This window comes from Equus przewalskii, chromosome 31 (assembly GCF_037783145.1).
Source record: "Equus przewalskii isolate Varuska chromosome 31, EquPr2, whole genome shotgun sequence".
Taxonomy (NCBI): domain Eukaryota; kingdom Metazoa; phylum Chordata; class Mammalia; order Perissodactyla; family Equidae; genus Equus; species Equus przewalskii.
In genome coordinates this window covers 27,934,862-27,961,297 of record NC_091861.1, presented here as the reverse complement: position 1 = coordinate 27,961,297, position 26,436 = coordinate 27,934,862, and the positions used below count along the sequence as shown (strand labels likewise).

The window sequence follows — 26,436 nt, the reverse complement described above, 5'->3', positions numbered from 1 at the left end:
ACAAAGACCAATTCCACACGGATTAATGATTTGAATGTGAAAGACAAAACTTTCAAAGTTTCCCCCCAAATTCTAGGAAATACGATTCTGACTTTGGGGTAGGCAAGGACTTTTTCTTTAATAGACGCTTTTTAGGGCAGTTTTAGGTTTACAGCAAAATTAAGTAGAAGGTACAGCGACTTCCCAGACCCCCAGCCCCATTCACACACAGCCTCCCCCATTATCAACATCCCCCACCGCACGGATGACCCTGCATTGACTCATTATTATCCCCTAAAGTGCAGTTTACATCAGGGTTCCCTCTTGGTGTCGTGCATTCTCTGGGTTTGGACAAACGAATAATGACGTGTCCACCATTACAGTACCATACAGAATACTTTCACTGCCCGAAAATTCCTCTGTGCTCCTCATCCCCCTGCCCCCCAACCCCTGGCAGGGCAAGGATTTTCTAGATGCCGAAGTTGCTAAGTACAAAAGAAAAGACTGACAAATTTAACTGCATTAAACTTAAGAACTTTCACTCATCAAAGGACTCCATAGAGAGAGTGAAAAGATCTTAGACTGGATCCTGGATTGGGGAAAAAAGCTGCTCTAAAGCACATTAGTGGAACAAATGGCGGAATGTCAATATAGCCTGTATATTAGACACGAGTATTATATTAATGTTAAACTACCTAAATTTGAAAGTGGTTCTGTTACCGGCACATTGGGTTCTTGTTGGCCCCCAGGATGGAAATCAAGAGAGACAACAAAGTGGAGTAGAAAAGTAAAAGTTGATTAGCTCATGCACAGGGCAAGGATGAGGGAGCCGGTGCAGGAAGGAAAGGGGCAGATGACTGGCTCGTTATGGAGTGGGATTGTGAGGCTTTTATTAGGCAAAGGCTGGGGAGGAGGGCCCTGTCCTGGCCTGTAAGGGGGGGGTTGTCTTCTTGCACTTGTGCTGTTGCACTACATGCCACCACACGCCCTGCGTGTAGCTTAGGATGCTAGCACTCCGCCCCGAGTGTGATTTTCAATGTGGTGATGTCGCTAGGCTCAGCTTCAGTCAGCTCCTGGGTGCTGGGGTGCGTCGTAAGCCCAGGAGAGTCCTGAAGCTGCTGAACTTGGATCCTGGCGGCCTCTATCCGATTCTCCCAGCTTGCCGATTGATTGGGGGCCTTATCTTGTGAGGCCAGGGGCCTTGCAGACGGCTGTGTCTCTTTAGGCTGGTTCCTGTCTCAGTTCTGTAGGTACAGAAGAGACTATCTGTTCACAGAGATACGTGCTGCAACTTACTTTTAAATAGATCAGAAATATATATACATATATATAGATATAGATATATATATACAGTTTCTCTTATACACAAATATAGCAAACTGTGAATCTATATGAAGAACATGCATACGGGAGTTCATTGTGCAGGACCCCTTCCTCAGCCTCGTCCTAGTGGACGCCTGAAACCATGGATAGTACTGAACCCTGTATATACTACATTTCTTCCTATACATACATACCTATGATGAAGTTTCATTTCTAAATTAGGTACAGTAAGAGGTTATCAACAATAACTAATAATAAATAGAACAATTATAACAATATACCGTAATTAAAAGTTACCGCAGATCTTAGCAACCTCGGCATATGATTTTTTTCTTTCCTTAAGTGGAGAAATTTCACCTTTACACTTTAGGGCTTTTCTCTGGCACAGCCAAATTGTCAGCGTCACTACCCTTGTGCCTTGGGGCTGTCGTTAAGTAAAATAAGGGTTCCTTGAACACAAGTACTGCGATAGTTCAGTAATCTGATAACCGCGATGGCTAAGTGACTGACGGGTGGGCAGCATCCACAGCATGGATGTGCCAGACAAAGGCATGAGTCACGTCCCGGTGGGACAAAGTGGGACAGCGTGAGATTTCATCACGCTACTCATCACGATTTAAAACTCATGAATTGTTTACTCCTGGAATTTCCCATTTAACACTTTTGGACAGGGGTTGGAAAGTGAAACTGTGGAAAAGGGGGCTACTCTATTAGTCCTGAAACTTTTCTGAAGTTTGATTTTTTTTTAATAAAGTAAAAAAATTTTTAAACTTGAAAACACATACTATAAACAGCGAGAAAATATTCGCAACACATACAATTGACAAAAGATTGGTACTGAGAATATATATATGTGTGTTTTATTTTATTTATTTATTTTTTTTGGTGAGGAAGATTGGCCCTGAGCTAACACCTATTGCCAATCTTCCTCTTTTTGCTTGAGGAAGAGTGGCCCTGAGCTAACATCTGTGCCAGTCTTTGTTTTTTTGTATATGAGCCACTACCACAGCACGGCCACTGACAGACGAGGGGTGTAGGTCTGCACCGGGGAACCAAACGCAGGCCGCTGAATCAGAGTGCACTGAACTTAACACCTAGCCCACCGGGGCTGGCCTGGCTGCGTACTCTTCCATCCCTTCTTCATACAGCAATGATTTCTGTAATACTGTTTTCTATAGAGAGAATAAAAAGATTATGAATTCTTTCTTTTAGCCTGGCTTATTAAAATTTTTTTGATTAATATTTGGGATGTAAAAAGCAGGTGTCTTCACATCCAGACAAACTCACTGTAGTTTTGTTATAGATTGTGACCTACCAACCCAGGGAGTCTGATAAATGTTACTTTGTGAGATTCGCATCAATCAAGAAAAAGTGTGAAGTGCACTTAGAATCATCATGTAATCATGAATACATTCCTGATGGGAAAGAAGTTCCACTTGCCCAGGCATTGGTCAGAAGTGGAGCCTCTGCTTATGAGTTTATGCACCTAATGAATTTCACAGACTAGCCTCTAGCTCCCTACATGTCAAACTACATCCCCCCACCACGCTGATACCCCCAGCGCGGGATCCTGCAGGCCACACTCCTCACATCCTGATACGATCTCTGTCTGCACTTTCCTGCTCTGGGGTGAAAAGCAAGAGCTTAACATGAACAGACTGCAAACCTCATAAAGACACTCAATGAACTCAAAGAAAATACGTCCGGAGCTCAACCAGCCTCGGCTCCATTCCCAAGTGCCTGCAGCCATCCACCACCACCCAATTTGAGAAGTGTCAAAGGAAGGGAAGCCATAGAGGAAAGAGAAGGTGGTCCTACTCCATCCTGGTTTAAATCTCTTTCTTTTGCCGATTTTACAAAAATATGCGTCCACATGAACACACTGCAAGACTCCTCTTTTAGGGCTCTGGAAAGAACCCACGGCGGGTCCTGAAGCTTAAATTTCATTAGTTTCGTCCTATATTTGCCTCTAATTATAACGAAACACTGGCGACAACTCAAGTGGAAAACGGATAAAGAACGATACACACGGGCCGCCCGGTGGCGTAGCGGTTAAGTTCCGACGTTCCACTCGGGCAGCCCGGGTTCACCGGTTCGGATCCCAGGTATGGACATGGCACCACTTGTCAAGCCATGCTGTGGTAGGCATCCCACATATACAAGTAGAGGAAGAAGGGCACGGATGTTAGCTCAGGGCCAGTCTTCTTTGGCAAAAAGAGGAGGATTGGCAGATGTTAGCTCAGGGCTGATCTTCCTCAAAAAAAAAAAAAAAAACGAAACAGAACTATACATAAAGGACTTGACGGACACACAATATTACAGCGGTGAAAATAAACATTCTATCGCTTGTTTACTCTTAACAACATAGATGAGTCGAAGAAACAAACGCTTGAGGATAAAAGCAAATCCCATAAGGCTATATATGTTACGCTATTTTTATAAAGCTCAAAAGGAAGAAAGACAACAACATATTCTTCAGGAATGCATCCAACTATGATAAAGGTACTTACTAAAAATGACAAGGAGAGACAGAACTCGGGGTAGCGGGGTGGGGCGGGGGTGAGGGAAGAAGCAAGAGGCAGAACCCGGCAGGTGCACGCACCTCTGCGTAATGTTGGTAACCTGGCGGAGTCACAGCCTTCCGTTTTCTCAGCGTGCTTTAAAATGTACACACTTGTTCATTATATTATTTTGCAGGCGTCACATATTAGACTGAAAATATCCTAAAACCCTTAAGACAGTACTTGAAGTCGTCAGCCTCTGCCCTCCCCCATCCCCATCCCTTCTCCACCGCAAGCTGCCTGGGGCTCGGGGCTCCAGAGGCCGGAGAGCAGAGAAGGGACAAGCCACCGGACCGAGAGCCGGGACTTGGGTTATTCTCCTTTGGGGGTGGGGTCTGGTGTGGCGATGTGCGAGCATCATCCACTCTACCCAATAAGCCGCATTAAACCTACTCCGGTTAATTTGACAGCTGTTCTGCCAGCTCCAGGCAGAATGGGTTTGCAGGCCCCTGCCCTCCCTTTCACACTCAGACGTCCCACTTTCCGAGTGCACCAGGCCCCGCGCCCCGCCTGCTTCCTTCCGGGCCGTCTGACTCTTTTTCCCCAGTCCCGGCCCACTCGGTTACGTCGATCCTTCCCGGAGGATCCCAAACCTCCCGTCCCTGCAGACCCGGCCCAGCCGCCCCGGGCTCCGGGCTTTACCTCCAGCCGGCGCGGGGCGGGGGGCGTGGCCAACGCGGACTTCCGGCCACGCCCCTCCCGCCACCGCTCCCAGCCGGGCTCCGCCCCCGCGGGGCTCCGCCTTCCGCGCCGCGCCAGCTCCCAAAACCCGGACAAGTGGACTCCGCGCTCCGCCGCCGGGGCACGCCGGAGTGCCGCCCAGCCGTCGGGGGGGTCGTCAGGAAGCCCGGCCCCGCGCTGGAGGAGGAGCGGCCCGCGCGGAGCAGACCGGCCCGGGCCTGCGCGGTGAGTCTGCGGCCTCTCCCCTGGCCGCGGGCGCCGGGCCGCGCCGAGGGCGGCACCCCCCCTGCAGGCCCCCTCCCACCCCGCCGTCGCCCCGCCCCCGTCTCCTAGCAGCGCCGTGACGTCACGCGCCCGGGTGCGGCTGCCGGGCGGGTGCGGGGCGACGCCCGAGGGGGGGTGGGCCGGGGCGCTGGGGGGGTCGGGGTGGGGCGACGGCGGGCGTCGGGGCGTGGGTGGGAATGGGGGTCGCCGCCGCCTGCCCCCCTAGTTCCCGAGCGGGTTCACCGGCTGAGGACTCGGTTCCTGGCGCTTCCCGCTTACACGGAGCCGGCCCTGGCCCGCTCCCCTTATTTTGGGATTTGGGGAGACTGGATAGTGATTGCAGACCCTCAGTTGCATTTTTGTTGGGATTTTCCCGGAAGAATGGACTCTGACAATTTATCCTAAGAATTAATTTTTTTTAAGAAGAATGTTTATATGCGATAGTCCCCCAATTAGGTTAAATGCTGCTTTCCCACTTTCACTTTGCAAAAACACGTTTTGGGCGTGAATGGGTGTGGCCCTGGCTCCAGCCCGCTCTCTGGGGGTGAGAATGGTGTGCGCTTGGACGGGTCGCTTCCCCCCCGGGGGCTGCGCGTGCTCGTGTGAAAATGAGTCTACACTGCACCATCCAGCAATAAAGTGCATCCGTGCGTCTGTCTGTACGGGGGGTCGTGGTACCCTGCTTAGGAGCCAGCGGGAAGCCCCCAGCCCTGTAGTGGGACATAAGCACCATGCAAACGGTACTTAGTGTGTCACACCAGCATTTTTCGCTCTGCTTTGTGGTTTTGACTCGAAAGATTCCATTTGTGCAGCATCCCTCCTGTTTTCTCTTGTGAAGCGTCATATAAGGATTTACTCCGGAATTTCCGTAATATCTGGCTTTCCAAGGGTGCGTGGCCAGTGTGCAGAAGCAGGCCGTGTGCGCAGTCAGGCTGTGCTGGGCGGTGTGCGCTGTTCACCCCTGTGTGTGAGGAGGACTCTGTTGTCACCAAAGGAAAGAGGAGCATGGAAGGAGAGCTGGATGAAAATGGTGTTCTGGTGCCATCTCTACCCCTTCCGGGAAAGCCCGGGGACGCCAGGCTGCCTCCATGGTGACCAGATGGTACCTTATGGGTAAACATTATTGAGGGTAAAATAAATCTCTTTATGTATTTTCTTCAACAGAGTTTTGAAGGATGTTTGTCCCAAGATCTCTCAAAGTCAAGAGGAATGCTAATGATGATGGCAAAAGTTGGGCGGCTAAGAGAGTTAAACCAGAAGCAGAAGACCTTCAGTTGGATGAAGGCCGAGAGGGTCCAGTGGATGGTGCAGTGGCCACGCCAGACGGGCCCCGCCCCGCGCCATGCCCCTCCCCGGGTCCAGCGGGCCCGATGGCCAAGGTCGGTGTGGCTGGACCTGGGCAGGGCGCAAAGGACAGCGGCCTTTCCGAAGAGCCTGTTAAGTCATTTTCCAAAACCCAGCGCTGGGCAGAGCCCGGGGAGCCTGTCTGTGTGGTCTGCGGCCGGTACGGAGAGTACATCTGCGACAGGACGGACGAGGACGTGTGTAGTCTGGAGTGCAAGGCGAGACATCTCCTGACGGTGCAGGAAGAGGAAGAGAAGTTAAAACTCGGCGGGCCCCAGGGAGCCGACTCTGAGCCAGCGTCTCTACCACAGGCAGGTTACGTCTACAAAGAGCACCCCTTCATTTCGAACCTGCAGGGGGACCAGATTGAAAATCTTAAACGGCAGCTGGGAATTGTAGTTCAAGGGCGAGACGTCCCCAGGCCCATCATTGACTTTGAGCATTGTGGCTTCCCTGAGGCCTTAAATCACAACTTGAAGGAAGCAGGCTACGAGGTCCCCACCCCCATCCAGATGCAGATGGTCCCCGTGGGCCTGCTGGGTAGGGACATCCTGGCCAGTGCGGACACCGGCTCGGGAAAAACGGCCGCGTTCCTGCTTCCTGTCATCCTCCGAGCTCTGTTGGAGGTACGTTAGACTTCCCCTGCATTATTCTCAGAAACAGGCGAGCTGTTTACCAGGTTTCGTCCTTAACTGTCTTCCAATTGCAACCTGAAACACGACATTTAGAATTTTAGTCCCTAGTGTTCCTAGAGATTTTGCCTCTGATAGGCGTTTGTGTGGAAAACATAATTGCAGGGAATTCTTTTATTGTGTGGCACCAAAGATCTTCATTGAAGGTCTCAAAAATTGCTTTCCCTACGAAATGTTTTCCGTCTAACAAATTTTCTGTTCGAGGAATAAGCTTTTAATTTGGGGGGAAAAAAACTCCTGCTGACCAGACGAGCTGCAGTTTTTCGGTGTCAGTTTAGTTTCCTTGCATTTTGTGTTTTGAAAAACCCGATTTATACCAAAGTTGGAACACTGCCGTGGAGTTTCAGAATAGACCCTTAAATGTCATCCACGGTTCGTCTTCAGATGATACTGCCTCCCCTTACTTGTGAGGTTACCATGTCTGAAACCCTCCCAGTTATGATTAGCTTAAGAGACATTTTGGGTGATTGCATGTCAAGCACTGGTGAGCTCGTGGGGTATGAAGAATGGCGGGGAGGGAAATAAGAAAAATGTAGGCAGAGAGAAGAGCTAAAGGAGGAGGATTTGGGAAACTGAAGAGTGGTAGAAGATAAAATGAGAGAAAAAAATGGAAGAAAGCCGCAGATGTTCGAAATATAGGTGAAACTCAACTGGAGGACCAAAATAGAGCTATCGGGCAGGAAATGGGTATTTATATAAGGAAGTAATTTGGACAGAGAAAGGAGTGAACACACAAAGAGAGCTGAGAGGCAAACCCAGGGTAGAATGCCAGCTTTAACCGCCTGTTCTCAGTGATGAGCGGGTTTTCTCTTGGAGAAGGATGGCTGGAGCCTGCAGGGTCGCATCCACTCGGAGGAAACCTTCAGTTGTCCCCCCTCGGTGACTGCGCTCGCCTCTCCCTGGTCCCACTTTGGATCTGTCGTGTGTATCTCTGTTGTATAAGAAATGGGTTCAATTTGTGATGGCTTTTGGAGGAGAAATCGGCAGTGAGCAGAAGGCGGGAGGGCTGCCATCCAGCAGGGCTGGTGGGGATGCTCTCAGAGGGAAAGGCTCCTGGACTCGCTGTCAAGATTCGGTCCATATCGGCAGGAGTTGATGGCTCGTGTTTTTAGAGTCGTTTTTCACATCTCTGCAGAGCAAGACCCCCGCTGCCCTCATTCTGACACCAACGAGAGAGTTAGCCATCCAGATAGAGAGACAGGCCAAGGAGCTGATGACCGGGCTGCCGCGCATGAAGACCGTGCTGCTGGTGGGGGGCCTGCCGCTCCCCCCTCAGCTCCACCGGCTGCGACAGCATGTCAAGGTAGGCGCCCGTTCCAGAGGATGCCCTTGCAGGCTGCTGTTCGCAATGTGGGAACGAGTTCATTTTTTTCCTTGAGAAACTTATGAGTGTGATTTTTAAGTGGCCTTAAAATTCTTGCGAAGTAAGCCTTAATTTTTAAGCTTGATGCTTATAGGAAATGCCAGGAGCAGAGCTTACTGAGTGCCTGGTGTGTGCCATTCGCTGACACGTGTTCTCACGCACATTCTCACAGTTCACCAGCACCTCTGCTCTTGGAGGCGGGTTGGTGTATCCCATCTTTTAGGGTTGAGAAGTTGAGTCTCTGAAAGCTGGGATTTATCTAAGGATCCATCGCTCATATGCTTTAGAACAATTCCTGCAAACAGGGACCTTATCCCACAGAACCACAATACAGCTGCAGAGTCAGGAAGCGGACGTGGACACACCGGATGCGTCAGGAGTTAGCACTGCCACCAGCTGCTCCTCGGGCCCCGTCACGTTTTGCTCATTGCCCCATCAGCTTTCTTTGGACGCACAAGAGATGCGTTCTGAATCGTCTGCCGCATTTAATTGTCCTGTCGCTTTCATCCCCTTCAGTGTGGAAGAGATCTTCAGTCTTTCCTTTTTTCTCACCATCTTGACGCTTTTCAGGATTATAAGCCACTTCCTTTGAAGAACGTCCCTCAATTGATTAGATGCAAGTTATGTATCTTTGACCGGGTATCACAGAGAGATGCTCTGTTCTTTTCGTTACCTCCTGTAGACGACAGAGTTTCAATTTGTCCTTTTACTGATGATATTATCTGAAAACTAACTGTAAAGTTATCATTACCCTTCGTATTGAGTATTTTGGGGGTAGCGCTTTCTGATCACAAACTTCTTATGCTTCACCAAACTTCCCACTTATTCATTTATTTATTTATTTTTATTTTTTTGAGATCAGCCCTGAGCTAACATCTGCCGCCAGTCCTCCTCTTTTTGCTGAGGAAGACTGGCCCTGAGCTCATATCCGTGCCCATCTTCCTCTACTTTATATGTGGGATGCCTGCCACAGCATGGCTTGCCAAGTGGTGCCATGTCCACACCCGGGATCCAAACTGGCGAACTCCGGGCCGCCAAAGTGGAACGTGCGCACTTAACCACTGAGCCACTGGGCCAGCCCCCCATTTATTTTTTTATATCAGTCTGGACTCGTGGTTCCCTATTTTATTTAAAGGGTTATAATCTGGGGCCAGCCCAGTGGCATAATGGTTAATTTCACGAACTCTGCTTGGGCTGCCTAGGGTTTGCAGGTTTGGATCCTGGGTGCAGACCTATACACTGCTCATCAGGCCACACTGTGGTGGGGTCGCACATACAAAGTCAAGGAAGATGGGCACAGATGTTAGCTCAGGGCTAATCTTCCTCTCCAAAAAAAAGGGGGGGGGGCGGGGTTTATAATCTGTCATTATTTGTTTTGATACTCCAGTTGTCCTCAGTTTGATAGTGGAAGCACCTTCAGGTGGATTTCTGTGTCCTTTTATCATATCCCGTCATTCTCTGAGCACTGTCTTACTTTCTATCTGAAGAAGATGTCCATGCTCACCTCGTTCTTTCCTTGCCTCGGCCCTGCAATCCTGCCTTTCTCCAGGGAGCCTGGTTCCTTGGGGTAGAGGACAGTCTTTAGAAGCAGCATCTGGGCTCGAGGTCCGGCTCATGGCTGGCGAGCTGTGGTTCCTTCAGGAGCTCACAGTGACCAGAGGCGGGGAATGTATCTAAGTGTGGGTGTTTCTGTGTCACATTTGTCTGAGGCCAGGAGTCCTGCTGATACTTCCAACTCTAATGCAATGCAACAAGGCTCATTTTAGGTTTTCTGTTGCCATGTTTGTAACGCTGACAGTGAGAACCCACCACCCGTTCTCCTCTATGCATTAGACCGGTCCTCCTGTATGCAACCAGTCTCCCCTCTTGACCCCACTTGCGCCCTCCTCACCCCTCCGGCCACAGCACCCCATGCAGAGCCTTCCTCACTCTGCTGCCACTACAGCTGCCCCCACTGGGCCGTGTCCCTCGCAGACGCCCTGTGAGAGAGAGAAAACAGCGGATGTGTCTGTCTGCTCAGCAAAGCTGTCTTTGAAGGGCAAGGGCAAGATGAAGACCTTTCAGATAAACAAAAGCGGGAGAGTTTATGACCGGTAAACCTTCTGAGGGAACTTCTAAACTAAGATATCCTGCCGATAAGGAAGATGATTCCGGAAAGGAAAGGAAGGTGTGGGATGGGAGAAAGCTGGGGAGCCAAGAAAATGGCAAGCACGCGGGTAAATCTACAGAAACATCGACTGGATAAAACCAATAATAATGAGCAATCTGCAGGGTTTCTTAAAAAAAATAGAAATAAGATACTGGCCAACAGCAGCCTGTGAGCACACGATGGATGAGATTGGTGTTCAGGTATTTGCCCTTGATTGTTTAGGAAAAAGGTAAAAATGTCAATTAACTGTAGACTTTATTACGTTATGTATGTTGGTTAAAATTCAAGGGAAGCATTAAAAGAATGAAAAAAAAAAAGTTTATAATTTCCAAACTGGCAGAGGAGGAAAAATGACGTAGATGGGTGAACACAACTCAAAATAATTAAAATTGACTTACATGTGTGTTTCTGAGGTATCTGAGAGAACCCTGTAGTGGTCTGCACCCAGATCCTTAGCAGCGTGACGTCTTCTCCTTCTCAGCGATCTTACCGTTGTGTTGGTGTGGACTTGAAAAGTGGAATACAGTTGACTTTCTTAGCTCGTTTGTGACTCTGCTATACTCTGTGCCAGGCACTGGCTCGTTTATTACTCACCGTGATTATTATCGTTTCCGTGTTGTGGATGAGGGAACAGATTCGCGTCCTTATTAGGTGCTGGGGTAAGATTCCTGCCTCAGTTTCTTGACTAAAGAGCCTCTGCCTTTAACCACTCCTACAATATATTCTAAGACCCTCAGGAGCTTTCAGCAACCTGAGAAATCCCTGTGCCAGCCTCTTAATTTAAAAACAAAATAGGCCCAGCTCAGAGGTTAAGGGTTTGGCACTTGTTCACAGAGCCAAATAGCAGTCAGCCTGCCTGCGAGGCGCCCCCTGCCCGGCTCCCTGCCTGGTTCCCAGGGCTCGGCCCGTGCCTCCCCTCCCTCCCGACTCGTGGCCTCCCAGGTCCAGAATGCACGTGGATTCCTTTCCCTCCGCCTGGCCGTCCACACCTCGAGCCCTTCCACGGCTCCTGTAGGCTTTAGTTTCTGTGTTAGCCGGAACAGGAAAGATCCCTTCCTTTGTCGTACATGATGCTGATCCCACCAGCGTTTATCTATCTGTTTCTTCCTTTGTATTGTGAGTTTCCTGAGAGCAGAGACCATGCCTGACTTACTCATCGTTGAATTCTGAGTTCTCAGCACAGTGTCCGGCACACATTAACCGCTCAGTAAGTACAGAAAGAAAGAAAGAAAGGGGCCGGCCCCAGGGCCTGGTGGTTAAAGTTCTGTGTGCTCCACTTCAGTGTCCCAGGTTCAAGGGTTCAGATCCCAGATGCGGACTGACTCCACTCATCGGCCATGCTATGGCGGCATCTCACATACAAAGTAGAGGAAGATTGGCAGTGGATGTTAGCTCAGGGACAATCTTCCTCAAGCACCAAAAAAAAAAAAAAGAATAAAATGAAAAGAGATTTCATCTAAAAAAAAAAGAATGAATGAATGAATGAATGAGTGTTATCTGATTTTTTTATTTGCTTTTTCTCTCCTATTCAGGTTATCATAGCAACTCCGGGGCGACTTCTGGACATAATCAAGCAGAACGCTGTAGACCTCTGCGGGATAAAAATTGTCGTAGTAGATGAAGTAAGTAGCGGTGCTTAGAAACAGTAGTCAGCTGATTTTATATAAGTTACGAAATGCATATTATAGTTATATAACTTCATTGTGTATGCACGCAATTCCTCCCCCAAAGGAGAAAAAGTCAGGGTTTTTTTTAAATGGCGGCAGTGGTTCTTAAGCTGGTTCCTGTGTGACACTGCAGCTAGCTAAGGTAGCGTGCACTCAAATGAAACCACAGCTGTCTCTTCCTAATTGGCAGAAAACAAATTCAGCAAGTGCTCTGTGCTCAGTGATAAGATTTTTGAACACTTGATGCTGGCCATCAAACGTTTGTCTGCAAAAATCAAGGGATCCGTGGCAAGTAAGTGTCAGCAGGAATTTGGGAAGTAGCTGATAATGCTTCGTGGGGTGACCTTTTTTTAGTTTTCCCGTGTGGACGTTTGGGTCTGTGATCGCGGTTGTCTGTGTGGCATAGAGCAGCCAGGCGTTTTCTGCTTTCGGCTTGCTTAATAAGGTGAAGGAAATGTGTTATGATTCGATGATGTTCCACTGTGCAGACAAGCACGAGAACACAAAACCACGTGCCAGCCCGGACCGGGCGGGAGCCGTTCCTGCCTGCAGTGCAGCCACTGTCACACAGGTCCCACGGCAGTGACAGAGCAGAGGCCCGTGGTACCTGGCAGTGGTCAGAAATGTGGAGTGCGAGGTGCTGGCCCGTGATCGCAACCTGGCCTGCTGTCTGTGGCCCAGTGGGTGGCAGTAGGATGCCAGAGGCTATGGACAGAACACGTGGCCAAGACCACAAGAGTAGGATATGAGCCCGCACCCCACCTGCTGAGAGGCCTCGGGCAGGTCATTCATCGTCCAGAGTTGTGGAAGGATGAGTTAGTGATTGGGAAGATGTCTCACAGACTGAGAAGTCCCACACAGGTGTAAAGCTTATTCAGCCCCTTGAGAAGCATCTTCGTGGCCTGGTCCTTTGGCGGAACTGGTCTGTTGCATCTGATTGTCGTCAGACTTCCTGCCACCCGGCCCGTGTGCCGAGTTCTTAAGTCCTCGCCATCCTCTGAGCCTGAGCAGAGATCCTCGCGGAGAATTTAGAGTCAGGTGCCATTCGTGCTCGCTTCTCTCGGCCGCGTTTTTGTTTTCTTCGGTGAAAGGTTTCCCCCGGGCACCTCAGTGCTCGCTCGGCACGAAGCAGGTCTCAGGCAGCAAGTGTGTGCCGAGTGCCCCTGTGCGCAGCGCGGCCCCAGCCCCCGGCGGCTAAGGGGCGCGTCTCCGTGGGGTCCAGAGGGGCAGTGCTGGTAAACAGTGTCATCGGTCGGTGCTGAGTCTGAAGGCGGCACAGGTGGGCCGACTCCGGATGAGCTTGGATGGCGCCACAAAGGAGCGTTAAATACCATTCAGGCCTCCAGGGTGCTAAGTCTGGTCGGAGACAAAGACACATATACTTCAGATAAAGGCAAGAACGTGGGGCTGCCTGGAGGTGCAGTGGTTAAGTTCACACGTTCCATTTCGGCGGCCGAGAGTTCGCCGGTTCTGATCCTGGGTGCGGACATGGCACTGCTTGGCACGCCATGCTGTGGTAGGCGTCCCACATATAAAGTAGAGGAAGATGGGCATGGATGTTAGCTCAGGGCCAGTCTTCCTCAGCAAAAAGAGGAGGGCTGACAGCAGATGTTAGCCCAGGGCTAATCTTCCTCAAAAAAATTAAAAAAGTGCATTAGAACCGTGAGACCTACCAGTTTCTCTCAGGGAGGAAGGTTAGAGACAAGGACCAAGGCGGAGGGTCTGGCCTGTGGAGTTGGAAGATAAGTCAGTGAGCAAAGAAGTAGGCGAGAGAGCAGAAAGGAGCTGAGAAGGAATGTTGTCCCTGACGAAGAGAGTAGTCGCTGTTTCAGGAGGAGGTGGGGCATGGGAATGGTCAGGCACGAAAATTAAGATAATTCGTTTAGAATTAGGCAAATCTGCTTTGTCACCCTCTGGTCTCCTGCACGCCTGTCCTGTGGTCTAGAATTCTCTCCCGCCCCACCTGCCTGCTCTTCCTTCAGTGTCCGTGACGGGGCAGCCCTCCCTCGCTCCCCAGGCTCGCTTCGGGCCTTCGTCCCCTGCTCTGTCGGCCTGTGTGCAGACCCTGTCAGCCCTCTCACGCTGTGCTCTCTGCGTCCCCCAGAAATCGAGGACGGCGTTCTCCCGAGCTCCCCTAATAAGACTCGCCTGCCGTGCTCCACGAGTGTCACAGATACCAGGCTGCTCACTGGGACGTTCTGATCCGGTGGGTCGGAGTTGGAGCCCAGGAATGTTCTAGAAACTGATTCTGGGTGGTGCTTATCTTCAGAGAGGTTTGGGACACGCTGACCAGCATGCTGCCTGACACATAGGTGCCGGTTCAGCGTTTAGGGTTGAAGACTGCTGCTTTATCCGGTACCTTTGTAGGGTTTTTTACACCCAGACAGTGTTCTTGGTTTTGAGGATGCAGAGGAACGTGAGATGAGCTGTGCCAGGTGGACGTACACGAGGTGACGTGACAGAGGCGTCTCTATTGTAGTCGGGGAGGGCTCCCCGAGGTGACTTTCATGTTGAGATCTGAATGAAGGGCCAGCCCCGCGATGCTCCCTCTGGAGGGAAGACCATTTCAGACAGAGCAGCCTGCGCACAGGAGCCGAAGCCCGAGCAGGGGGGAGCTGGGGGCAGGGGGAGGGCCCGTGGGGCAGGCGTGGTAGGGGATGAAGTCAGGAGTGGGCGAGGATGAGGACCGTATCGCTTTAGGCCCTGGTTAGGAGTCGGACTTTCTTCTAAGCGCTGGGAAGTCGCCGGAGGGTTTAAGCAGAAGGGTAACAAGATCTGGTTCACATTCTAGAAGAATCTGTGTGGTTGCTTGAGGTGAGTGGGTTCCTGCGTGGGAGCGACGGGAGCGAGAGCAGTCACAAAGGCGAGCTGGAGTGGAGGGGCTGGGTTGGGGCCGTGTTGTGGTGTCCACAGGACTGTTAATGGGCTGGAGGCGGGGGACGGAGCAGAGAGAGGAGACGGGAGTTTCCGAGGCTCCCGGTTCCCGAGGCGTGTCCCGGAATGGGAGAGGGTTTGGCAGGGAGGAAGTACAGAATTCTGTTGTGAGCGAGTTAAGTTTGAGGGCCCGTGAGATCCAAGTGGAGACGTTCAGTCAGCAGCTGGATTCTTCCACCTGAGTTCAGAGAGGCCGTTACGGCCACAGATGAGATCCCGGGCGTCTCTGATGTGCGCGTGGCATTCGAACTGTAGGATTTGTTGAGGTTACCTGGGGAGAGGGCGTAAATGGGGGTAAAAGGGGGCCTAGGACCCAGCCCAGGGGGGTCTCCACCGCTTAGAGATTGTCCACCATGTGGAGATTGATCTAAAGAGAAAGGCGTAGCCAGTGAGGGAAGAAAAATAAATTGAAGGGGGCCTGTCAACATGTCATGTGCCGTAACTTAAATATATCATATTTCAGGCGCCGGCTGGGTGGCACAGTGGGTAAGTTCGTGGGCTGTGCTCCAGCAGCCCAGGGTTCACCGGCTTGGATCCTGGGTGCAGACCTACACACTGCTCATCAAGCCATGCTGTGGCAGCGTCCCACATAGAAGAACTAGAAGGACTTAGAACCGTGATGTACAGCTGTGTACTGGGGCCTTGGGGCAGGAAAAAAGAAGAAAGGAAGATTGGCAACAGAAGTTAGCTCAGGGCCAATCTTCCACACCAAAAAAGAATAAAAATAAATAAATAAATATATCATATGTCAAGTGTATGGATACTGTAAGTTTTGTTTGACCCATCTATTTCCCTGCGAGACCATAGTCTTTAAAGGTGGGGTCTCTTTGTGTGTCTTAACCACTGAGCACAGCAGTGTAGCTTGGTGTTCACGGCGTGTGGTTGGAGCCGGATTGCCAAGGTCCACGTCTGGGCTCCAACACCTGATGGATCCCTGTGTGATATGCCTCAGTTTCCCCATGTAAAACCAGGGTCATAGAGGTGCCTCCCTCGCAGGAGTGTTACGAGGACACGTGCAGCCCGTGGAAAGGAGCCTGGCACAGGGTGAACACTGGGTAAATGTGAGCTTCAGCCACTCTTTGCTGCTCAGTGGAGTTGGGTGAGGGAGCGCTGAGCTGGGGACCCTCACGGAGGTTTTGGTGGCACAGACGGAAGCCGGATTCTCGGGGACTAAGGACGTCACGAGCAGTGAAGTGTAGGCAGCACTGAAAACAGAACGTTTCCCAGAAAAGCTTGGCCACGTGTGTTTTTAATTAGAGGTCACCTGTGCTAACCTCTCCCTCTGTTCTTACCTCTGACTCTGTTTACCCCTTAATGTTACCGGAGTCCTGGCTTTTCCTCCCGCTGTGGACTCTCGTGTTTCTAAAGTGGCTTTGTTTTCATTGTGAGTGCTTCTAATATTTGAAACACTATATATTTATGTAGTACTTTTTTTTTTCTATTTTTGGGTTTTTTTTTTTTTGAGGAAGATTGGCCCTGAGCTAACATCCGTGCCCATCTTCCTCTACTTTATATGTGGGATGTCTGCCACAGCATGGCTTGACGAGCAGTGCCATGTCCACACCCAGGATCCGAACCGGCAAAAACCTTACGCTGCCGAAGCAGAGCGTGCGCCCTTAACCACTGCACCACCAGGCCGGCCCTGATTCATCGTGGCTTTTGAACCATACACTTTAGACCCAGTACGTGAACAGCATGTGTGTGTCTGTTTGTACAAATGAAAAGAAGTTTCATGGGACAATACCTACCACATGCAATTTTTCTATTCTGATATTTTCTATTCTGTCCTGTTTTGTGGGTTTAAAAAAATGCTATTTGTGGCTCATTTTGCAGTTTGAATGACAACCATGTTCTATGAGTAATCCATGCACGTTAAAGACGGGTTGGAAATAAGGGGGAAAAGCATCATATTCCTCGCACCTTAAAATAACCATACTTATTCATTTCTTTTCCGTTTTCACCCGCGCGTGGTTTCTGAGAGGCCCTGAGAGTTCAGCCTTTGTTCTGTAGACGGTGGGAGCCCCGAAGGACTGTAGGCAGGAGCGTGCCGTGATCAGACTCTTATTCCTGATGTGCAGAGGAGCCTGTGAGCAGGGAAGCTGGTTCCCAGGACGGAGGGGGTCTGAGCCTGGGCGGTGGCTATGGGGTGGGCACGAGGGACTCGCAGACCTCATTTAGGAGACTGGAAGGGAGCGAGGTAGGGGCGGTGTCTGGGTTACGGGATAATAGGGGACCCCTGTTCCGTTCTTTATACCTTGTTTGTTTACCGAGTATTCTATAGTGAGCGTATTACTTATGTTATAGAAATAGTAATAAAAATTGCATCTTAAAAAGAGTTCGAGATAGACCAATGGATGGCTGTTGGATTTGACGCTCTGGGAGTGACAGATGACCTGAAAGAGGATGTGTGCAGTTGCAGCCGGGTGAGGGGGCGGAGACCCTGGACTGAACAGAGAGGGTGGGAGGGGACGCAGCAGGTGCAGACAACTCTTCAGGAGCTCGGATGAGAAGAGAAACGACAGGATTTATTCCCAATGGTCTGTACTTTCTCTCAAGCAGCAGAGCAAGGCCATGGACTCGATGAGTGGGGCGTGGTGGGATTATTGAGGAAACGTGGGTACCGTGCGTGTGTGTGTGCACACGTGTGTGCGTGTGTGTTCTCGATGGCTCGTAGCCAACTGGAGCACTGGCTGAGACGGCCCGTGCTGGGGGCGCTGTCCCCAGTGTTGTAGTTACTTTGTCTCATTAATCCTCGTATCAGCCCCATGAACTAGTTAACTGTTGTCGTCCTCGTTTATAAAGGGAAAGACAAAGGCTGAAAACCATCCCTGAACTTGCTTAAGGTCATCGATACGGAGCCAGGATCAAACCCAGACCATCGTGATTGCTGTAGAGTTTTTAAATGTCATAGAAGAAGAATATTCAAATGAGTGTTCAAACTTAAATCAGACAGTACGTTAGTGGACTCTTAAAAATGCAGTGCCTGAGTCTAAATAGTCTAAAATAATTAAATATCTTATTTTCCAAAATAATAGACACCCAGATTATGTTTGAAAATGAAGATAGCCTCAATCTTTTGTTATTTTAAAGCAGCACAAACTTAAAATTCTTTTTTCTGTTTACTTAGTAATACATTCACTGTTTTTAAAAACCGGCAGTGCAGGGGCCGGCCCAGTGGCACAGCGGTTAAGTTCACACGTTCTGCTTCGGTGGCCCGGGGTTCGCCGGTTTGGATCCCGGGTTTGGACATGGCACCGCTTGGCAAGCCATGCTGTGATAGGCGTCCCACATATAAAGTAGAGGAAGATGGGCACGGATGTTCGCTCAGGGCCAGTCTTCCTCAGCAAAAAAAGAGGAGGACTGGCAGTAGTTAGCTCAGGGCTGATCTTACTCAAAAAAAAAAAGACAAAAAAAAACCCCCAGCAGTGCAGAAGTAGATACAGAAGTGAAAGCCAACACTTATTTTTTTAAAGATTTTATTTATTTTTCCTGTTTCTCCCAAAGCTCCCCATTACATAGTTGTGTATTTTTAGTTGTGGGTCCTTCTAGTTGTGGCATGTGGGACGCTGCCTCAGCGTGGCCTGATGAGCGGTGCCATGTCCACGCCCAGGATCCAAACCGGTGAAACCCTGGGCCACTGAAGCAGAGCACGAGAACTTAACCACTCAGCCATGGGGCCAGCCCCCAACACTAATTTTTTTAAATACTTTTTTATAAATAGATGTCCATGGTAAAAAAAAAACCCAAACTTTGCAAAAAGCTATGAAAAATGAAATGGCCCCCCATAGGCTTCTCCCCAGAGGTGGTAATAATGGTTCTTGAGCACGTCTGCAGATGGTATCATATTGTGATGGTGTTCTGTACTTTGCTTTTTTCCTCTTCGTAGTGATTCATTATCATTTAATAAATGGCTTTCTGGTCACTGTTCATGACAACAGAGTGTCGTCTTCTATGGATCTACCATAATTTATTTACCAAGCCCTGTAGTGATGGCTATTTAGGATGTCTATGGTTGTTTGCTGCTGTTAATAATGCCATAATAAAAATCTTTGATGTTGTAAACATATCGTGACACCATATATCAATATATGTAAGTGTATGTTTTTCCCAGTTGAGCCTTTGTCTTTTGACATTGTCGTATATTTTTCTGGGTAGGAATTCTTAATTTTTTTATGTTCTCAATTATATCAGCCTTCTCTGGGTTTTAGTATCAAGAAGGACTAACCTTAAAGTGATTTTATTTTAGGCCGACACCATGTTAAAGATGGGCTTTCAACAGCAGGTGCTTGACGTCTTGGAAAACGTGCCTCAGGATTGTCAGACCATTTTGGTTTCCGCTACAATTCCAACCAGCATAGAGCAACTCGCAGGCCAGCTTCTGCACAACCCTGTGAGGATCGTCACCGGAGAAAAGAACCTGCCGTGTTCCAGTGTGCGTCAGATTATTTTGTGGATAGAGGAACCAGCCAAAAAGAAAAAATTATTTGAAATCTTAAATGTGAGTAGTCAAGCTGGCAACCCTGTTTTGTAAATTGTGTTTGCATTTTTCACAGTTCTTAAGAAAATAGTGGGATTTTTGGGGTGTGGCCTTTTTTTTGTTTTTTGTTTTTGCTGAGGAAGATTGGCCCTGAGCGAACATCTGTTGCCAATCTTCCTCTTTTTGCTTGAGGAAGATTGTTGCTGAACTAACATCTGTGCCCATCTTCCTCTATTTATGTGGGATGCTGCCACAGCATGGCTTGATGAGCAGTGCTAGGTCCATGCCTGGGATCTGAACCTATGAACCCCAGGCTGCTGAAGTGGAGTGCACAGACTTAACTACCACACCACTGGGCTGGCCCCAGGAGAGTGGTTTTTAGATGCAGCTTTGGGGGAATTTGGTATAGATACTTAATAAATTACCAGAGTCAGCCCTGATGGCCTAGTGGTTGAAGTTTGGGGCCCTCACTGCTTCGGCGCCCCAGGTTCGGTTCCCGGGCACAGAACCACACCACCCGTCAGTCAGTAGCCATGCTGTGGCACTGACTCACATAGAAAAACTAGAAGGACTTGCAACTAATATATACAACTATGTACTAGGGCTTTGGGGAGGGAAAAAAAAAAAGAGGAAGATTGGCAACAGATGTCAGCTCAGGGCGACTGTGTCCCAGCCAAAAAAAAAAAAAATTGCTTTACCTCCCTCAGAACTCTGTGAGAATCAAATAAATTTTTATTTGTAAAAACATGCTGTATAGATGCAGAGTAGCTTTTTCTTTTCTTTGTTATAGAAAAACACTTAAATATCAAGATTATTCCTTAAGAATATTTTTTTTGTTTCAAAAATTTTTAATAGTGTTATATATCTAAGGTGAGGACAAGTTCTTTCTTGGCTGTATACTACCTTGAGACATTGAATTTTTTAACAGTAACCAGCTTAAACAGAAATTTGTTAAGTGGGTGATAATGTGCAAGGATAGTTAAAAATATGGTGTTAAGGTAAATATGGTTTGTATTGACTGTGAACAGTATTGAAAATCTTAAATTGCACTTAAAATTTAAAAATTATTTTTGCAATATAGAGATAGAGATAGAGAACTGGGAAGGGCAGTAGACAGTTTGGCTTATGTTTGTGCGTATTTTAAAGAAAATACTCATTTTAGCAGAATATGCCTTTTTTTCTCCTTAACAGTATTTATAAATTGATTGGTAATGGGCTTATACTAATGCTTTTGGAAAAACTCCCCATTGTAAATTATGTCGTATGAACAATTTTAAATGCGTGTTTTTAATTTTCCAGGATAAGAAACTCTTTAAGCCTCCAGTGTTAGTGTTTGTGGACTGCAAACTGGGGGCAGATCTGCTGAGCGAAGCAGTTCAGAAAGTCACAGGTCTGAAAAGCGTGTCTATACATTCGGAGAAATCGCAGACAGAGAGGAGAAACATCCTGAAGGTTTGACACGCAGCACCTCTCTTCTCATCCTTCCTCCAAACCTGTTTTGCCTTATTTTCGAGAGATGCCCTATTACCCGCTGGTCTTTAGAGCAGACCTGGTTTTAACGACTGCGTGAGCTTCAGAGCAGCCCCCGCGAAGTTCCTTGTGCCTCTTGCCCGGGCGTCTGTGTTTTGGGAGCAGTAAACCTGTCCCCTGGGGACCCACTGACGGCCTCCTAATTCCGAACCCGCCGTTTCTGAAATCAGGTCGCTGTGAGCTGGGGCTGAGCAGGAGCTCACCTTTGGAAACGGTTTGCCCGAGTGAATTAATAGAAAAAATTCAGGGGCTGGGGGGGTGGGGGCGCGTTGGGAGGACCTTAAGCTACATACGTTTCTGAGGTGTACAGAGACCCCGTACACACTGAAAAGATATCGCAACAACAAAATAGAAGAAAGTACTGGGAGAAAAAAAAGATACGTAAATGACATAAAATCACCTAAGATAAATTCTGAATAATGAATTTTGTTGCTTTCCTGGAAAGGGACTGCTGGAGGGAGACTATGAAGTCGTCGTGAGCACCGGGGTCCTGGGACGCGGCCTGGACTTGGTCAGCGTGAAGCTGGTCGTGAATTTCGACATGCCATCCAGCATGGACGAGTACGTGCATCAGGTAAGACCGACGTGCGGCCACCAGCAGTCTTGGGCAAGGCGTGGTCGATATACTGGTAAGTTAAAAAAAAAGAAAGAAAAAAGCTTTTATAATGGACGCAAAACTTTGTATATTTTTGCTTTTAAAATATATACGTACATAAATTTTAAGATCTATAGGTATGCCTAAAATGCATTCACAGATAATTGGAAATAATAACCTAAAATGTTAGTTTCAAAAAATTTTAAGTGGCTCATTTGGGGTTTATTTTTGTTTCCTTTATATTTCTTTTCTTCCCTGAGCATATTAAATGGCTTTTATAATCCGAAAAAAAGAGGCTTTGTTTTACAAAGTTCATGTAACTGGCCAAAATAAAATTGACCCGTGAAAGTATTTGTGTTTTTAGGAATCTTGTCCCCATCTCCTCTTCATATCCTTACTTGTTCTGGTCTTTCAACCTTTACAGTTTTGTTCCTTTTTTCACAACCAGAGATAACAGTAGCTCTCCTTTCTAGCAGAAAAAAGAGGCTCCTCTCAGCGCCGCGTTATCTCACCCACGGTGCCCGTCTTCCTTCTCCAGCATCACTTACACGCTCTCCACGGGGAGCCTTTCTCCGGTGTTCTCAGAGTTGCCTCTGAATGCCACATTCCCTGGGCCACCACTGAAACGCTTTTAGTACTTTTAACTCGTTATTGCTTTTATTTTTACTTAGACATAATAATACACCGGTACTTCTTTCTCTCTCTCTTTTATTTTTTTGAGGAAGATTAGCCCTGAGTTAACATCTGCTGCCAATCCTCCTCTTTTTTTTTTTTTTTTTTTTTTGCTGAGGAAGACTGGCCCTGAGCTAACATCCATGCCCATCTTCCTCTATTTTATATGTGGGACACCTACCACAGCATGGCTTACCAAGCGGGGCCATGTCTGTACCCGGGATCCGAACCAGTGAACCCCAGGCCGCCAAAGCGGGATGTGCGCACTTAACCACTGCGCCACCAGGCCAGTCCACTCTCTCTCTCTCTTTTTTTTTTGGTACCGTCTCATTTCCCTGTGCATCAGGGAATTGAGTATTCCACAGGCATTGATTGTTCAAATAACTGACGTTTATTTTCTGTCAAACTTTTAATAATTCTGGATGGAAATCTTTCTAAAATATTAAAATAGGCAAGAAGCTTCTTTGCTTCTTAAGTAGTGTGCTGATTATAATGATCTCGTCTTTCCTCGCTACCCCGAGGGCGAGCCCATGGCTCTGCTCTCCTCCCTGTACTGTGCTCTGACACAGCAGTGGCCTCGGGGGCTGATGGCATATATAGTTTCTCCCCTCTGCCCAGAATGGCCCCAGATCCTTCTGCTTTTCTAGTCTGTATCTGGATGTTTGTTGTTTGTTTCCCTAACTGAAGGACATACACACAGTAGCAAATAATGCAAATAACAAAAGATACAAAATGAAAAGTAAGTCTTTGTAAGGTGGCCCTGCTACCTTTCAGTGGCTACCACAGTTAATGGTGCAGAAAATATAAATGCATACGTATTCATATATACACACGTATGTGCACACCCTGTTAACGCTTTTTGCATAAATGGGACCGTGTTGTACCAACTGTTCTGTACCTTGCTTTCTTTATTAAATACATCTTAGACACCTTTCCTTATCAGCATCCATCATACGTACCAGTTAATAAATGTTAAGATGTATCGAGAGCTTACTGTATGGCCAGGTGCTTTCTATGCTCTTTAAGTGTTTTCACATGTTTGGTCTGGCTTGCTCTGTTTTAATGGCTGCACAGTAACGTGTTGTGTGGAGGTACTGTAATTTATTTGGTAAACCCTTTACTGATGGACAACCATGTTTCCAGGGTTTCGTTATTAAGTATACACTGCAGCCAACATCCAGGTACACAGCTCTTTGTGCCTCTCGTGCAAGTACATCGGTGAGGTCAATTCCTAGTAGCAGACCTGCTAAGTCAAAGGATATGTGTATTTTACGTTATAATAGGGTTTCCATGTGTCTGCTTTTTAATTTTGGGGGTGGGGAGCCTCTGAGGAAGTAGTTTGATATTTGTGAACGTCAGCTGTCCTTTAGAGTTTGGAGACTACTGCTATTATTTTTTTTTAACAGCCTTCTATCTCAGTATAAAATATCCCGATATAAAGTATGTCTCCGTGGATATAATTCACGCACTCTACAATTCACCGGGTTAAAGTGTACACTTCCGTGGTTTTTAGTACATTCATAGAGCTGGGCAACCATCACTGCAGTCAGTTTTAGACAGTTTTCATCACCCCAAAGAGTAACTCCGTCTGCATGCCATCAGCAGCCACCCCCCATTCCTCGTCACACAGAGACGCACACGCTCAACCCTAAGCAGCCACTGCCCTGCTTTCTGTCTCCAGCAGTTCTGTCTTCTGGACGTTTCGTGTAAGTGGGATCACACAGGACGGAGTCTCCTGTGACTTCTTTCCCTTAGCACCGTGGTTTCAGGGTTCACCCGTGTTGTAGTAGGTATCACTGCCTCGTTTCTCTTACTGCCTAATGCTCCTTTGTAAGGACGCGGCGCCTTTGTTTTCCATTTATTCATTGCTAGACATTTAGGCTCTTGGCACTTTTTGGGTACCGTGAACAGTGCTGCTATGAGCATCATGTACAAGTTTTTGTGTGGACATACGTTTTCATTTCTATTTGGCATCACCTAGGAATGGAATTGCTGGCGCACATGCTAACTCTGTTTTTAACATTTTGAGGAGCCACCAGACTGTTTTCCCGTGCGGCTTCAGTGTTTTACATTCTTACCAGCAACAGATAAAGGTTCCAATTTCTCCACATCCTCATCGACACTTATATTGTTTATCTTTTCAGTTATAGCCATGCTGATGGGTGTGAGGTGGCATCTCCTTGTGTTTTGATTTGCGTTTCCCTGATGTCAGATGACGCTGAACATCATTTCACGTACTTACTGGCCATTTGTGTGTCTTCTTTGGAGAAATGTCTGGTTAAATCCTTTGGCCATTTTTTCAGTTGGGTTGTCCGTTTATTATTGAGTTGTAAAAATCCTTTGTATATTCTAGAAGCCCCTTATCAGATACGTGATTTGCAAATATTTTCTCCTGTGAGTTGCAGCTGTTTTTATGTTAATTTACAGTTTTATTGGAACAATTCAGGAACATAATTAAATAAATCAGGTAAAAGTAAAAGCTGATAATGAAAACCAGGGTTCCCTTCCCTCCCCTTCTTCTGCACAATCTCATTCCCTAGGGGCCCCCGCTTTCCACTCTTTTTTGATGTTTCCTCCTTTGACAACGTTTGAAAAGTCCTGTATATTGTCAGGAACCATCTATTCATTTAAATACTCTGAATATAGACTTCAAGTTCTACATTTCAGTTAAGGAGCAGAAAGTGACCGCGGTTGTGTATTCCCCGCCTTCTGAAGAGCTTCTCAGTATATTTGGAGACAAGTAAATTTTGTTCCTTTTCAGGTGTCTCCATCACAAATTAGTGTCCATTTATTTCTGTCAAAATGGGAAATAACTATGCAAAGATGGATTTGCTTAAATCCCACGTTTCACAGCACTTGAGTGCTCTAAAGCAAATGGTCCTTTTGCCCTTAATGCAGTTGCTTTAAAAAAGTTTTTACCTGGGCTGGCCCGGTGGCGCAGCGGTTAAGTTTCCACGTTCTGCTTCGGCGGCCCGGGGTTCGCCGGTTTGGATCCCGGGTGTGGACATGGCACTACTTGTCAAGCCATGCTGTGGTAGGCATCCCACATATAAAGTGGAGGAAGATGGGCACGGATGTTAGCTCAGGGCCAGTCTTCCTCAGCAAAAAGAGGAGGATTGGCAGCAAATGTTAGCTCAGGGCTAATCTTCCTCAAAAAAAAAAAAGTTTTTACCTTAACCCACCTTTTATGTCATTACCCCCCCTACACACACATACACACACACATATGTAACTGAAACACATGTTTCAGAAACAATACTAACTTTTATTGTATGTGATCACTTTCGTATTTTCTATTTGAGCGGTTTCATTAAAAATCTGCTGGTGGGGCTGGCCTGGTGGCACAGTGGTTAAGTTTGCACACTCCACTTCAGTGGCCTGGGGTTTGCCGGTTCAGATCCTGGGTGCAGACCTATGCACCACTTATCAAGCCATGCTGTGACAGGCATCCGACATATAAAGTAGAGGAAGATGGGCACGAATGTTAGCTCAGGGCCAATCTTCCTCAGCAAAAAAAAAGATCTGGTGGCAGCCCACTAGATTGCTTTCACAAATATGTTGAGATGTACAGTTCAAAATAACGTTATCTGAATGAATGTTAATCTTAGCAAAGCCTCTTTAAATACTAGTCTTCCTTTTCTTTCAGGAGACATTAAGGTTTTGCCCATTTTGAAAATGGCCTCTGATTTCATTTCAGATTGGAAGAGTGGGGAGATTAGGTCAAAATGGAACAGCGATTACTTTCATCAATAACAATTCCAAAAGACTCTTCTGGGATATTGCAAAAAGAGTAAAACCCACAGGATCCATTCTTCCGCCCCAGTTGTTAAATTCTCCTTACCTTCATGACCAGAAAAGAAAGGAACAGCAGAGGGAGAAACAGACACAGAACGATCTGGTCACAGAGGCTAATCTTATGGCCATTATCAGAAAACATGATAAAAGTAATTCTCAAAAGTGATTTGTTATGCCACTTTGAATAATTTTATATTGTGTATTGTCAGTGAAATTTCTGTATGTTATCACTCTCCGGTTTGAGTAAATGGCAAATGTACATGAAATGAAAAAATTTAACATGATTTAAAAATGTTTAATAGAATATCAAATTTATACAGCAATATTGTATTTATTTCCCTTTATGCCACTTATAAATTAAAACATCAGAAAATGAATTGCTAAGTAAAATAAAATTTCTTTTCTCTGGA

General features: G+C 47.5%; 2 protein-coding genes across 10 annotated transcripts; one reads left to right on the top strand and one right to left on the bottom strand.

Moving 5' to 3' along the window:
- Window positions 1–92: 92 nt before the first annotated feature.
- Window positions 93–5,898, bottom strand: LOC139080596 (WAS/WASL-interacting protein family member 1-like). The gene is made up of 4 exons (XM_070602005.1): window positions 5,860–5,898; window positions 4,506–5,030; window positions 3,905–3,959; window positions 93–1,223 (listed from the first exon to the last, which is right to left on the bottom strand). The coding sequence occupies exons 1-4, from the start codon at window positions 5,896–5,898 to the stop codon at window positions 1,201–1,203; spliced, it is 642 nt and encodes a 213-aa protein (XP_070458106.1). The 3' UTR covers window positions 93–1,200.
- On the top strand, window positions 4,611–26,436 carry DDX59 (DEAD-box helicase 59). Of its 9 annotated transcripts, none has more exons than XM_070602022.1 (8): window positions 4,611–4,769; window positions 5,973–6,778; window positions 7,980–8,147; window positions 11,889–11,978; window positions 19,204–19,455; window positions 20,734–20,886; window positions 21,410–21,538; window positions 25,929–26,436. In XM_070602022.1, the coding sequence occupies exons 2-8, from the start codon at window positions 5,984–5,986 to the stop codon at window positions 26,190–26,192; spliced, it is 1,851 nt and encodes a 616-aa protein (XP_070458123.1). In that variant the 5' UTR covers window positions 4,611–4,769; window positions 5,973–5,983; the 3' UTR covers window positions 26,193–26,436. The 9 variants fall into 9 exon arrangements, with proteins under 9 accessions (XP_070458123.1, XP_070458129.1, XP_070458126.1 ...); XM_070602028.1 differs by having other exon boundaries at window positions 4,631–4,769; window positions 5,973–6,463; XM_070602025.1 differs by having other exon boundaries at window positions 4,739–4,902.

Excerpts from the sequence above, each read along its gene's own strand:
- LOC139080596 (XM_070602005.1), bottom strand. The coding sequence starts at position 5,898 with ATGGAGGCAGCCTGGCGTCCCCGGGCTTTCCCGGAAGGG. Across the intron at positions 5,031-5,859 it reads CCCGGGCTTTCCCGGAAGGG|GGGGGCAGGCGGCGGCGACC; the intron begins GTAGAGATGGCA and ends CTCGGGAACTAG. Across the intron at positions 1,224-3,904 it reads GTTACCAACATTACGCAGAG|AACTGAGACAGGAACCAGCC; the intron begins GTGCGTGCACCT and ends CTGTACCTACAG.
- DDX59 (XM_070602022.1), top strand. The coding sequence starts at position 5,984 with ATGTTTGTCCCAAGATCTCTCAAAGTCAAGAGGAATGCTAATGATGAT. Across the intron at positions 11,979-19,203 it reads AAATTGTCGTAGTAGATGAA|GCCGACACCATGTTAAAGAT; the intron begins GTAAGTAGCGGT and ends ATTTTATTTTAG. Across the intron at positions 20,887-21,409 it reads AGAGGAGAAACATCCTGAAG|GGACTGCTGGAGGGAGACTA; the intron begins GTTTGACACGCA and ends TTTCCTGGAAAG.